The 13307-nt window shown below is 40.0% G+C and overlaps 2 protein-coding genes across 7 annotated transcripts in view; one reads left to right on the top strand and one right to left on the bottom strand.

Moving 5' to 3' along the window:
* Positions 1-7672, top strand: part of map2 (microtubule-associated protein 2) — a 101268-nt gene extending 93596 nt beyond the window's left edge. For all 6 annotated transcript variants that reach the window (XM_086265874.1, XM_086265873.1, XM_086265876.1 and 3 more), the window contains 3 exons: positions 2373-2454; positions 4040-4152; positions 5388-7672. In XM_086265874.1, coding sequence (XP_086122000.1) covers positions 2373-2454; positions 4040-4152; positions 5388-5609 — 417 coding nt within the window. In that variant the 3' untranslated portion in view covers positions 5610-7672. The remainder of the gene's footprint in view (positions 1-2372; positions 2455-4039; positions 4153-5387) is intronic.
* On the bottom strand, positions 7294-12651 carry myl1 (myosin, light chain 1, alkali; skeletal, fast). Its single transcript, XM_086265880.1, has 6 exons — positions 12423-12651; positions 11766-11793; positions 9966-10109; positions 8733-8906; positions 8555-8632; positions 7294-7834 (listed from the first exon to the last, which is right to left on the bottom strand). Exons 1-6 carry the CDS (start codon positions 12549-12551, stop codon positions 7806-7808), a joined length of 582 nt encoding a protein of 193 aa, XP_086122006.1. The 5' UTR covers positions 12552-12651; the 3' UTR covers positions 7294-7805.
* Positions 12652-13307: the final 656 nt, after the last annotated feature.

Raw genomic sequence — 13307 nt, 5'->3', positions numbered from 1 at the left:
CCCATAAAACCTCTTTTTATTTGATTCTTGCTACAGCAGCTGAAAAAAGTAGTGCCAGGAACATTTATAAGGTCAGTGCTTTTGGCACAGCAGATATTATCTGTTCAGGTGACTGTAGTGATTAAATTCATCTGTTGTGTAACAAGAAACAGCTATTATTCTGTGCCCAGTTTTACAATAGCGGCCTCAAAGTAGTGAAATCAGAGTTGGCATTGTGTGTATTATTCTGTATTCTTACATGTTACTTGTAATCGCTCGTCTTTAATTATCTGCAGAAAACCGCCGTCAACCTAAAGAGACACGTGGTAGCACATTTGCTCATATATTGCAGCATCTTAGTTTTGAGAGTCTCAAATAGAGTGTCAGTACACATCAAGTGAAGAATAGCGCAAAGGCCGCTCAACTGACAGTTCCTGCAGATTTTTAGGACAAGCCCAGCACAAGTCAAGGTCGCTCAGGAGAGCGAAGGTGGAGAGCGGTGGTTGGCTGAGTTGCTGAACGTAAGGACATTAAATTGCAGATTAACATTTGCAATCAAACATTACTAAAAGTTGTTGCATATAACTGTGCATAATTTCATGAGAAGTGCTCTTTACTCTTCCCTCTGTTGCAAATTATTATATTTGGAGATTACATCAGCTCCCGTCAGTGTATAAAAGAGCCAGTTCGTATTGCCTCTGATAAATTAGACTTTAAAAAAACTCACTAGAAAACTGAGGCAAAGGTTTGAAAAAATTAAAGCCATAATTAACTATTAGTCAGAAAATCTTTATTACATTTGATATAAATAAAGAAAACAATGTCATTTCTCCAAATTAAGCATGCAAACACTCAATTATTGCAGTTCTCTTTTGAGAAACAATTAAAAATGGATATCGTACTACTCTGCTAATGTGTAAAATCTACACCAATCATCGGCAACATTAAACCCACTGATTGCTTAAATAAAAAAAACATGTATCACAGTGTTATTACGAAAAGTGTTATAATTGTTTAGTAATCTTATTATGAAAAATGTGCAATTAATGAAGGTTCTTACTGTTAAAGACTTTGGATCCTTGTGTTCATCAATGATACTTTTACATGTATAACCTACATAAGAAGGCATACTAGCCTTTTTCAGTGGTAGCAGCCTTTCCCAGCAGACCAATGTGCTCCACCAGGCCACAAAAACTCTTCAGCAATGACTTTAAGAGACCAAAAGTCCAAGGTGACGATCCTGGCTCCAAGATCCCTAATGATGATCTGCAGCACACAGAAGAAACTTGATCCACAGAGACTCCAGCACACTAAAGGACCCTAAAGGACCCACTACCATCATCATACAGGGCCTCCATAAGTCCTAATGGGTCCAAGGTGCTTTGTACAAAGACCTTCAGAAAGATGGTTTTTAATGTTGTGTGTGATTGGTGTTTTCACTTCTTAGTAGAACTGATAAATTAAGCAATCATGCGCATCTGAAGAAAAATGCATGTATCTGGTTTATGTTCAGTTATATGAATAGGTCAAGAATTTGCATTTGCAGAAGGTACTGTGTTATGTAAGAAATCAACACATACCATACAAATGAAAAACATCAACAGTGGGGTTATCAGATGCCTAAGTGACATGACTACAGGAGCGATGTGCCAAACAGTAGCCTGATGTTCACCCACGCTGACACAAAGCACTTATAATCTCTTCTCTTTAAAACTCATATGGTATACTTTTGCTAGTCTTTTGCATGTGTAAGAGACTTGGTGTTCTTTGTCAGTCCACAGCTTCACAAAACAATAAGGCCACAACAAGATATATTGTAGGTAAAGGCTGCATACAGTATTGTGTGCTTGCGGTGTGGGTTTTTTTTTTATGTGACTTTCTATGTGTCATCTTACTTTTTATGTCATTTTGTGTCCCGGGCCTTGTAAAGAGGGTTGAAATTACGGGACACAAAATCACTGGTTACAAAAGACATTTGTACTAAATCAGCGACATGGCAAAGGTTGCTGACCACAGGCGTGTCTGCGTGATTCATCTCAGGATGTGGTGTATCTGTCCTTGTTCATCGTGCTGTGATTAAAGCTTTATGTTTGCTGTCTCATCAGTTCACTCCTTACACATTTCTCTGCGGGTTGCTCTTCAGACCTCCTCGGTGTGTCCTTGCCCTCTCTTTGCCTTACACTTCTCACTGTTATGTGTATCTGTTCAGTTTTATAAATGGGACAAATTATTTTCAAGACATACTTACAGCTTGAAAACAGGTTGCTTCGGTTACAGGTACAATCTAGATCAGATGTATTCCTCTTGATAAATCAGGGGGGGGGGGGGACCTGATGATCTTGCCTTGAACTGTGGGCTCTAAACTTGCCTTTTCCTGACTGTGTTCCTTCCAGGTACAAATACAGAACAAGAAGATTGACTTGAGCCATGTGACCTCCAAGTGTGGCTCTCTAGACAACATCCATCATCGGCCAGGTAAAGGTTTGCAGTTCCCCTACAAAGAGGGCAACACTGCACTGCAGTGAGTGTGCTGTGACCAGAAGGTTGCTGCTGCAGTCCCTTACTTTCAAATATGAATTTTATATGTGGGATGTCCAGGAGGCCGTCGAACTGCTTAGATACACTTGAGCAATTTATCTAAATTTCATGAGCTTTTGAGTTCAGACTGTGGTTATACTGGAAAGCCTCAAGGTATGACTGCATGTGAAGCTAAAAATGTGAGTAGATAAGATGAACTGCACGCTCCCATTTTTTCTTTTAGTGACATAAGGAAGTGCATAGTAGACAAGCCAGACAGGTAAACAGTGTTGAGTTCAACATTCATCACCCAACTCTGTTTGATGCTGCTGGCTTACAATGCCAGGTAAACCCCTGTGCGCTTCCACCTGGTCTTATCATTACACGATAATACCAAGGGACACAGATTAGACGTTCTAAGACCGGTTTTCTTGTATTTGTTAGACAAAGAATTTCCTGCCCTATTTGAATGTATGTATTCATTTGGCAGTTTTTTTATTAACTCCTGAAATAACATGTCAATCAGATGCAGCTCCTGGACCAGTCTGTATCTAAATTTGCAACAACAGTGGAAGCAAGCAGTAAACTGACAGCCTGATAGATGTGTCCGCAGGTGGCCGCATGTAGGAGGTGTTTTGGTTCCTGGCAGCATTTTCTGAAATTTGTCTTTATACCTTGAGTGTTAGAGTGTGGGATATGATGTTAATAAATTGGGTTACATCAAACCTGGAGAGGGTTTTACATTCAATTTAATGTTTGTTCATCCAAATTTCTGAAATGCAAAGTAATAAATTGCCTTCACAGTAATCCCTTAACATTCCTAAGTCCATAGGACTTGCACTAAAAGAAAACTTGCATATTGGTTATAGGGGTTGCTGTTGGTAAGTTTGAAATTTCTTTTCCATTAATACAACAAAATAAATTCTCTGATGCTGTAGGGCAGTGTGATGCTCTGTGACAGTCATGTTAAAAGCTCTACAATTAAAATATAAATCATAATTATTAGATGCCATAAAAGTGGTTTTATGTTTTTTATTCTTCCGGATAACTGCACAGAACTTGTGCTTATATTTATCTGAATTAGCCTTTGAAATCATTTTCTGAATTTCCAGCTTAATTTACAGAACTGGAAAGATTTAGTTGCACTACCAGTACTTTGGCAGCAAAGCCCCAGGCAGAAGTATGGAATCCCCTTTTTATTTACCCATAGAGAGTATTGGACTGTCCTGCAGCGCCACCTGCTGTTCATTCTGCCATGTTTATTACAGTCTTTCATCTACTCCTAAACTCTCATTGAGAAGCTACTGGGGTTTCATATTTTAACTCTGCACAATTTTTAACCTCACTCTCTCATCTGACCTTTAATAACTTCTTAATAAGGTGGGCGTGTCTTGAGTAGATATTAGGTGGATATTTGGTGACTAAGTATTCGCATTTTTTTTCACTTGATGCTGTTTCAATTTCAAAATTGAAATAAATACTTACAATTAATATAGCGCTCTTCTCACTTAATAGTTTTTACACTTCTTCTGCTTTTAAACAGGAGGTGGTAATGTGCGTATCGAGAGTGTGAAGTTGGACTTCAAAGACAAAGCCCAAGCAAAGGTGGGTTCCCTGGAAAATGCTCACCACATTCCTGGTGGAGGCCACGTGACGGTGAGTGTCAGCTCCATGCTTCTAATCAGCCATTTAAGGGAAAACATCAAGTTATTGAGAGATTGTCCTACTCATCAATTTAAATATAAGCCCTCATAAGTAATAGCCTTTACTCTCCCTTTACTCAATATTCACCCAAATCTCAGGCTGTGCAGTAGTCAGAGAAATTGCAAAAAAAGCCCAAGGCCTACATCTCAGACTCAATGTTCATGACAGTACAATTAGAAAAGGATTGCACAGATACGTCTTGTCTGGAAGGTTGTCAGGAGAAAGCTTTTCTCTACAAAGAACATAGCAACCAAGCTCAGGTTGCATCTAAACCTGCAAGACTTCTAGAGCGTGTTTTTCAATCAGACATCATTTAGATGTTTAACTGTAATATACACTGTTCCATGTAGTCAAAACCAAAGCACAGCATATCAGCACAAGCACCTTATATCAATTGTCAAGCATGGTGGTGTGATGATTTGGGTTTGTTTTTGCCACAGGACTTGGGCACCTTGCACTCAGTCGGTCGACCGTGAACTCCTCAGTATAAGTACTCTATGTGAGGCCATCTGTCTGACAGTTAAAGCTTGGCTGAAACTGGGTAATGCAACTAGACAACTATCTTGTTGCATTGCAAACCAGAAAAAAGGTTTTCCAGGACTCTGCAGTCATGTGAAAAACTAAGAACAAGCAAACCAGAAAATTGGTAATAGAATCTCTGAGAAAACCACAATGAACTGATGCAACGTAAAGAAGAGTACGTCGTGTAGAAAATTATTACTTAAGATTATTACTGCTCAAGGTGGTTCTAGAAGATATTAAACCATGGGTTGTACTTGGTTTTTCACATGACTGCAGAGTCCTGGAAAACTTTTCTGTAGTAGCAATAACTTGAAATAATCATTTTCTGTATGACCATCAGTCTCTCACGTCATTGTGTGTGTGCATCTTAACTATTTGTTTCCATAGTTCTGTAGTCAATTAAGTTTAAATCTTACAAAACGGTGTTTCCACCAGGCCAATCTTCCAAAAACTTGCTGTATTCCTTTAGCAGTAAAGGTACAGTATATACATCAGTCCATACATGACTGCTCTTAATAAGTGATCAGTAATCCTCTGGAGGCATGGGAGTTTTTCCACTTGTTCTAAAGCCGTTTCTAAAATGAATCAATATTTCATATGACGTCTGATAGTAATATTTGTTTTTCCCTATTCGCTTCTCACATCACACCATCTGCCTTTAACAGATTGAAAGCCACAGGTTGACATTTCGGGACAATGCCAAGGCCCGAGTAGATCATGGAGCCGAGATCATCATCCAGTCACCAGGTCTCTCTGGCTCAGTGTCTCCCCACCGCATCCGCGAAAGCCATCTATCATCCTCCGGGAGTCTCAACATGATGGATTCCCCACAGTTAGCAACCTTGGCGGAGGATGTCACTGCAGCTCTGGCCAAGCAGGGTTTGTGAACACTGGATCTCTGGATCGCTGCTCTGCACCCAAGACGTCCTCATCCTGATCCATTCAAACTTTTCTGCCCTCTCCTGCCACCCTAAGGCTGACTGATCACCGCTACTACTCAGCTAAACCGGTTCTAAGTAGAGACTCAAAGTAGGAGCTACTGTACTTTGGTCCTATTTATTCTGTTTTCTGTCTATTTTAAACCCAAACGTCCTATTTCTGATTGATTTTGATCTCCCTCGTTTTGAATGATGTTGCAAAGAAAAGTTTGCTGTAACCTCTAAATAGTGGGGACAAAAGATTGGCTTTACTGGTCTTGGATCAGTGTTGAAGAAGCAACAGCCTTTTTTCTACTTTGAATAAGAAATAACGCCACGACCACCACACCGCACGTGTTGCTCTTGTTCAGTAAACGTGCATGGACACCCTATCAAAACACGCATCCTTACTGCAAGTCATTCTTGTCATCCAATATATAATATATTTATCAAATATATATAGAAACATGTATAAAATAAAGGTTCTTTGCCATCTACATGTCCTGAAAACATTTTAAAAGGAAGTGACAAAAATGGCTTGAAAATCTGTAAAATTGCATTTATGCAAGCAACTAGGTCATGTTACCACGAGCATGTATGGATTCAAGTCTTAAAAGAGGCTATTTTGTAATTTAAAATAAGGATTTTAGTAAGTTATTTCCTCATTTATTGGATAAAAATTAAACAAGTTCATGTTTTGTAGTTAATAGTTGTTTACAGTGTAATGCTTGGTGACAATGTCAGACAGCTGATTTGGTGTTGCTAAAGAATGCATCTCAGTCATGTCAAAGTGCATCACACACTTGCACCTGCTCAGCGGTTCAACGCAGAAGCCTGTCCATACATCACAGCAGTATTAAACACTGGCACTCATTCAACAAACATCCTCAAAAGGAAAGTCTGTTCAGACGCAGCTCACAAGAATAAACAGCACTGACATTTCTCCAGTATTACAGGCTGACATTGCCCTCATCGGGACTGCCGGAACCACAGAGGAGATGCTACAATTTGCGACCTGATATTTAGCAGAAGATGCAGCTACTCTGAAATCTGTCTGTGCGTGTGCTTTTTGGTGCAGGTCCCCTGCTGTTTTACAGCGGACGCTACCGTATCTGGATGTTTTGTTGCAATATGCGGGAGAATAAATTGGACAAAAATATTTTGAAAAATCCTAAAAGTTAAAAAGACTCAGTCAACTCCTGTTATGTCTGTTAGGAAAAAAAAAGTGTTTGGGTGATCTAGTTTCTTTTTCAGACACCATTTGTGGTATGCCCTGCCCTCCTGCCCACTACTTACTGCCCTCACCTGCAACTGTTTGTTTGCTTCCGTGTTTTTTCTGCATTCCCCATCTCTGTGTGCCCCTTCCCCACCTCCTACTCCAACCTACAGCAACTGTAAATGTATTTAAAAGGTCAAGTAGATGTACGCAGTTTTTCTCTTGTTGATATGACACCAGTTACAATAATTAATGACAATAAAACGACCAAAAAATGGGAAAAAAAGTGACGTACTTGTTTTGTTTTCCACTAACCAGAAAAAGCACCGCGTATATAACTTCAAAATGTCAAACCACTTCCTTTTGAAAACATCTGGCTTAAAATAAATGTCCAAATATCAGCGTACAACACACGGAGTCAAAAAGAGGGAAATTAAATGGGAGTGTGAAAAGTTTATTGTGAAATGGCAGAGGATACAATAAGTTAAGACTTAGGGAGGGTTAGATTGGAAGAGGATTGAATTCATTTTGATGGCCAGTCCTGGGCCAAACGAGTCACTTTACTGGCAGATAGAGAGCCAGACAGGCAGTAAGTGGGGAGGGATGGTCATCGTTATTCCGCCTTCCCATCCATCACTGTTCTTCTGTGACGAATATAAACCCCAATGACACTGCGGGATTTTGGTGAAGATAACGAAAGAAGCACCTCATGAGTAATCAGGATAGCTTTCCAAGTGACAGGAGGAGGAAGAGAGGAAAATAAAAAGCACCAGTTTGGACAAAAGAGGAAAAAGAAAGTGTTGAAAAAATAAAACAAGGATTCAGGAAATGATATCTCATAGTCCTTTGATCCCCCTGCTTCCACAGATGGTACAGGAAGCAGCGAGCGAATGCAGCGACACCATGGGGTCTGCACATGTACGATGCTCACCACCACGGTGGCAGGGTCCTTACACAGACATGATGTGCTTGACGAAGGCTGCGGGCGAAGGCCGGGGCGGGAGACAGAAAAAAAAAAAAACAAGAAAGGAAGAGAGGGAAAACTGAGTGAACTGGAAGAAAAATACATTCTCAAACTTCCATGAAATAAACATATGTTTAATTTACTAAATGTGAAGACTGACACTGCAGTTTCTCTGTTAACACCCTCATCATTCATTACATTTTCTTTGCTGATAAAAAGCACTTTGTTCTTTGCTGTTTACATTTTATGAGCAAATCGCAAAGTAAGAAACTATCTCTGCTGTGGTTGTTTCTAAGATATTGTTTTCTGTGATTCACAGCATTTAAAGTATGAGAGTTTGTACTGTCTATAATAGCTTCATCTATTAAGCTACACTTTTTTGTCTAGAGGACAGATGACACTAGAAAAGGTTTGACAGTCACTTCTTTAAGACTATAAGAGAGACTTACACGAGGCTAAGATACTGTGTGTTAACTCCAAAAAGTCTGGATTCAACACTTCTATTAATATCAAAGAAAAGCAATGACATCATCAGGGATGTGAAGCTCCAAGACAGAAGGAGTCAAATAGTTTTCACAGGTTAGATTAAGCAAAACTTGTAAAGTAATTCTCACATAAGATAAAACAATCTATAATAATAGAGTTAATAATTATTTTGAACAGTGTGAATACTATCAGCAGCAGTAATAGTATCATCATGTTTTTATGTAGCTGTTGTTGGACTGTGTGGCTCACCCTCATAGTTGACACAGCCGTTTTCATCCTCTTGTCCTGTCATGAGAGCGTCAATCTCAGCCTCTGTCATCTTCTCTCCTGCAGGGGGAGGCAGAGGACATCTGATATTAACAACACACAAAGCGACTCGGGCACGCACCTGAACAGATCAAAGGAAACGCATCCTAGGCTGACTCACCGAGTGTTGACAGGACAATACGCAGCTCAGCACCCATCACTGTGCCGTTGCCCTCCTTGTCGAAGACGCGCAGACCCTCAACATAGTCTTCAAATCCTGCCTTGTTTGGGCTGTTGATGATGGCCTGGAGCATGGGCAGGAAGCCCTCAAACTCTACTCTCTTGCTGGCCATGTCTGCATGAAAGGAGGTAGAGTAAGTTGGATCTAGAGGTGACACTAAAGGAAGGCTCAGAGTTCTAGAGCTTCAGCAGGTTCACGATTGAGCACAGCGCAGTCCTATTTTAAGGCACATTTATTACTTTGTTTATTTATTTATTAGGTCATTTGTCATTTTGATCTTGATTGCAGTCTTGAGTTTGCACAAATCTGCACCTACGCCATCATTTGTCTTCTTTCAGTTGCTCCCTTATTTAAAGGGGCTGCCATGGCAGATTCACATATTGGATTTAGCATAGGTTTTTATACCACATGCCCTTCAAGGGATTTGTGTCTCCTCCTGGTCTTGAACCAGGGATCTTTCTCGTCTTAGGCAAATATGTTAACCACTATAATAATATAGTTCTTCTGTTAGTTTAGAATACAAAGTGTGTGTGATTAAAAACAAACAAAAAAGTTTTAGATCAGGCTACGTTTTGTACTGAAAAATACAAGACGTGGACAAGCGTGAGCATTTATTGCATAGCTCTGTGCTACACTTCACAGTTTGGGAGAGTTTATGAATGAATATGACAATGTTGACCACTAGCTGGCAGCATAAACAATTTATTATGCCATTTCCTCAAAGGCACAGACCTGACCACAATATAAGACACTTTTGATGAGCAGACGATCATTTCTCAATTCTTTGAACATGACTGCTTCCAGTCAAAAAAGCAGCTACTGATAATTTCTCTCTCATACTTGCTATCGTTTGTGTTTGACAGCAGCACTGTACACCTCTTTTGCATATTTTACCAAAAACCCAGAGCTATCCATTAATGTTTACCACACATATTATTAAAATCAGTTTAGACAAATTAGCCTTTTGAACTATGCCTCAGTTAGTAATGTTCCTTGTTTTAGCCCAGTGACGACAGCATGTCATACTGGCATCAATACAAAAAGCAAATTGCTAACTTATCTTTATTGGGATTAGAATGAATCTAGTCATGTATTTCATGCTCCCTAACATCTTCTGTAGCAAATCTTTAAGTGATCAAGTGAGGGAGCAGTTACTAAATGTCATTACTGTACCATCAGCAGAGGGGTTTCCCAGCAGTTTGGTCACCTCCTTGTTGGTGGGGTTCTGTCCCAGAGCGCGCATGATGTCAGCAATCTGGTTGTAAGCCACCTTGTTGTCACCCACCCTGTCGAACAGACCGAAGGCCTCCCTGTAGTCTGTTTAACAGAAGCAAGAGAGGATTTTGCCAGCTTAATGATCCATAATTTCCATTTTTATTTTATCTCAAAGTTGGTAAAGTTTATAATCATTATAGTTTGTTATGTCTTTATCATGGACAGTAAGACATTTCTGTTATATTCCTTCTAACTGTAGAATTTCTTTATTAAACAGAAACTACAGCAATGCAAAAACCTATTTAAAGAAGAAGAACTGCATTTGGGGCACATTTACATTTAATTGCATAAAAATAGCACTAACCTGAGGTATTGCAATATTTTTGCATTTATGTTTGTATAAAAAGAAGCTTGTGATGTTTATTTTATAGACTAGCACAGTTGCTCATCAATATATGTGATATGCATTGTCATCTGATTGTATGTATATGCAAACATAACATATCTTACTTCAAAAATTGAAGTTATAGTTTGTGTAAATGCTTTTTTTAAACCGAGTCACTAGTTTATATTTCAGCCTTAGCTGTTGCCTGTCAGCAGGTGGAGACAGCTATGCTACAAACTGACAAGGAAAATATCTAACAAGTGCAAGACATCTCAAAAGGTTGTGGTATTACTGGCTGAATAGAGTCTCTCCTGCCGATCTCGTCACCCCTCATACTATTTTCATCTCAGCTGTCTCCTTCTCTCTCAGTCAGCGGGGCAATGGGCTCTTTTAAAAGACCACCTTGGAATTGATAAACATAGCTGAGAATATGAGCTCCTCCTTTTAAAGGCAAGGCCCTCTGTGGGCGAGCTGAGTAAAAGTAGGGAATGCTGACTGCAGTGTAACAAGCAGCCTGCCAGACTTCAGGTTTGGTCATGTGGTTCCAACCAACAGCACACAGGTGTTTCTATCTGTCAAACACTACACTATCATTTTACTGTGCTTCCATCTGTAATCTTTAAATCTTCCGATCTTTTCTTTTTTTTTCTTGTTTTTTTTGGCTGTTGGCTCTTGGAACACAATGAGATATCGCTGATCTAGTGACACAGAGTTCTAAAAAGCATGTAAACAAGCTAAAGTTAATATCTGGTCACAGGGATTTGCTGGCTTGATTTGTGACATGCGACCCTTTCGTTATTAAATGATACTCTTTACAGCCAAACTGTGATGTGATCAAAATGCTTTTTAAAATGCAATCTGAGTGTTTTTAACTTGACACCAGTTGTCCTATTTATTTTTACTAACAAGTTCAGTTAGTTGATGCATTTGTTGCCAGTGTTTTCCATGCAAGAAGCCACATGTTTAACCACATATGCGGTTTCTTATTCAAGCATGCAAATCAGTCAAGCTTCTGAAACCGTAAAAGTCTTCCTAAGACTGACTGTACGCATGAAGTGTTTCTGAGCTTCATTAGCCACAAATGGGCTTCAGAATGGATTTGATGGCTTTGTGGAATTTCAAAATACAAAAATGAATGAGGTGTCCAACTGTCATGGATACGCTGAGACCTGTTATGATGTCTATTGTAGTTTTTTTTACATTGCTGTACTCTGTTATTTCTCTTTTGCTCCCTGTATGTTTTTAATTGATGGAATTTGCAAGTCACATTTTATGATAAAGGCAGATTTTCAGATTTCTCTGATGGAGGGCCAGCTGAGTTTTGTGGACTGTAAGTAACAGTATAGAACTGAGGTGAATTAAGTTTTACATACCTTCAATCTGGTCTGCGCTGAATTCCACCTACAAGCCAATATAAAAGCAACATTTTAGTAAAAAACATGGAAAGGCAAAAGTTATCACTTGCCATGTAATTAACATCACATTTGTATTCAAACAACGTGATCAGGCACTTCCCATTTATTGTGCCCTAAACAATCACATCAAAACCAAATTTAGCTTCATATTATGCCACATATGTAGGTCCATCTTTAGCTACGTTAACATGTCCACATTTGGTGTCACTCTGCATTGCCATCACATATTAGTCCCTACTCTGATAGTCCAATCCAGAGAGCCCAGGGTGTGGTCTAAGAGATCTAAGACATGGTGCGCTATCCATGGTCCCACTCATTCTCCCCAATACTCTGCACACCTTTTATTGTGGTCCTGCCAACCCGCAGTTGCTCTCACTGACTCTCAAGTGCGTATAAGCTTATAGATATTCAAATCATTCATATAAATGTAATAAATGGTGATTGCCCCTCCCCCGCCACTCCACCAAGCTCTTACTCCATTTAGCAAAAACACTGCATCCGTCTACTTCTGTCATGCAACTTTATGAGTAGAGAGAGAGATAAATCCCAGTTCTTCCTTCCTCGGTATCCAGCACCCCAGTGTAGATCTGGTTAGGCCTTCACAGGTCATTGTACCTTGATGGCGGAAAGGTCGACAGCGGGAGCTGCGGGAGCAGGGGCTGGCTCGGGCGCTGGTGCAGGTGCAGGTGCGGGCGCAGGTTCGGCTTTCTTTGCGGGAGCCTTAGCGTCCTTCTTGGGTGCCATTTTTGCTGATAGTAGAACTACTTTGGCCCTGAAGCACAGACAATTCCCGGATCGGGTGACACACAAAGACTGTAGCACAGACTGAGCACAGAGGAAGAAATCACCGTTGGGGCGTATATATATGTGACTATTTTTCCTCTTGACCACCCGTCAACCCTATCCCCGTGTAAGGATTGGATAGCGGATGGGAGGGGTGTGTGTATGTGAAGGGGTTCTCTCTAAACTTGGAATATAGGGCTACGAGCCAGAAGGTGTTTAGCCATATACCTATAATCACAAACGAAAACATTGAAACGGCGTGAAAGGTTATCCGGGGTCACGTGATCTTTCCGCTGGATCGTTTCTTAAAGGATCTACTTTTACGCACTGCCCCCACTTTTACGCACAGCTTTGCGCTTCATTGCGTACACTATCTAGGTAATATATTCTGAAATGTTTTTCAGGCCAATCCAATAGATGATATGGATACATTAACACAAATCAGCGACTATCAGACCATTAAAACCTGACCTAAGAAATGGGAATGTGTCTGAGTAGAGGAGAGATAAAGCAATTTGATGGAAACTAAAGAGCAGATCCCGTGGAGCTGCAATATTAGACATGTGATGGAAAATGAAATCAGCTGCTGTCAAGCAGAAGTTAATGTTAGTAATGTTAGCTGAGCTGATCTTTGACAACATCTCTGATGGACTCTTCGGGGGGCTTCATTTTTACCATCAGCTGTGTATCCAAGCATTGCACAGAAATTTATTTGAA

This window comes from Aulonocara sp. 'chitande type north' Nkhata Bay, linkage group LG16, assembly GCF_057382095.1.
Source record: "Aulonocara sp. 'chitande type north' Nkhata Bay isolate Kocher_YH1m ecotype deep benthic linkage group LG16, A_spYH_male_GT1.1, whole genome shotgun sequence".
NCBI lineage: Eukaryota > Metazoa > Chordata > Actinopteri > Cichliformes > Cichlidae > Aulonocara > Aulonocara sp. 'chitande type north' Nkhata Bay.
This window is presented reverse-complemented; position numbering and strand designations above follow the sequence as displayed.

Bases quoted from the DNA above. Each gene is read 5' to 3' on its own strand.
- myl1 (XM_086265880.1), bottom strand. From the start codon at position 12,551: ATGGCACCCAAGAAGGACGCTAAGGCTCCCGCAAAGAAAGCCGAACCT. The intron at 11,794-12,422 runs GTACAATGACCT...ATTGGCTTGTAG, and splicing joins TCGACCTTTCCGCCATCAAG to GTGGAATTCAGCGCAGACCA. The intron at 8,633-8,732 runs GTGAGTCAGCCT...CTCCCCCTGCAG, and splicing joins TATTGTCCTGTCAACACTCG to GAGAGAAGATGACAGAGGCT.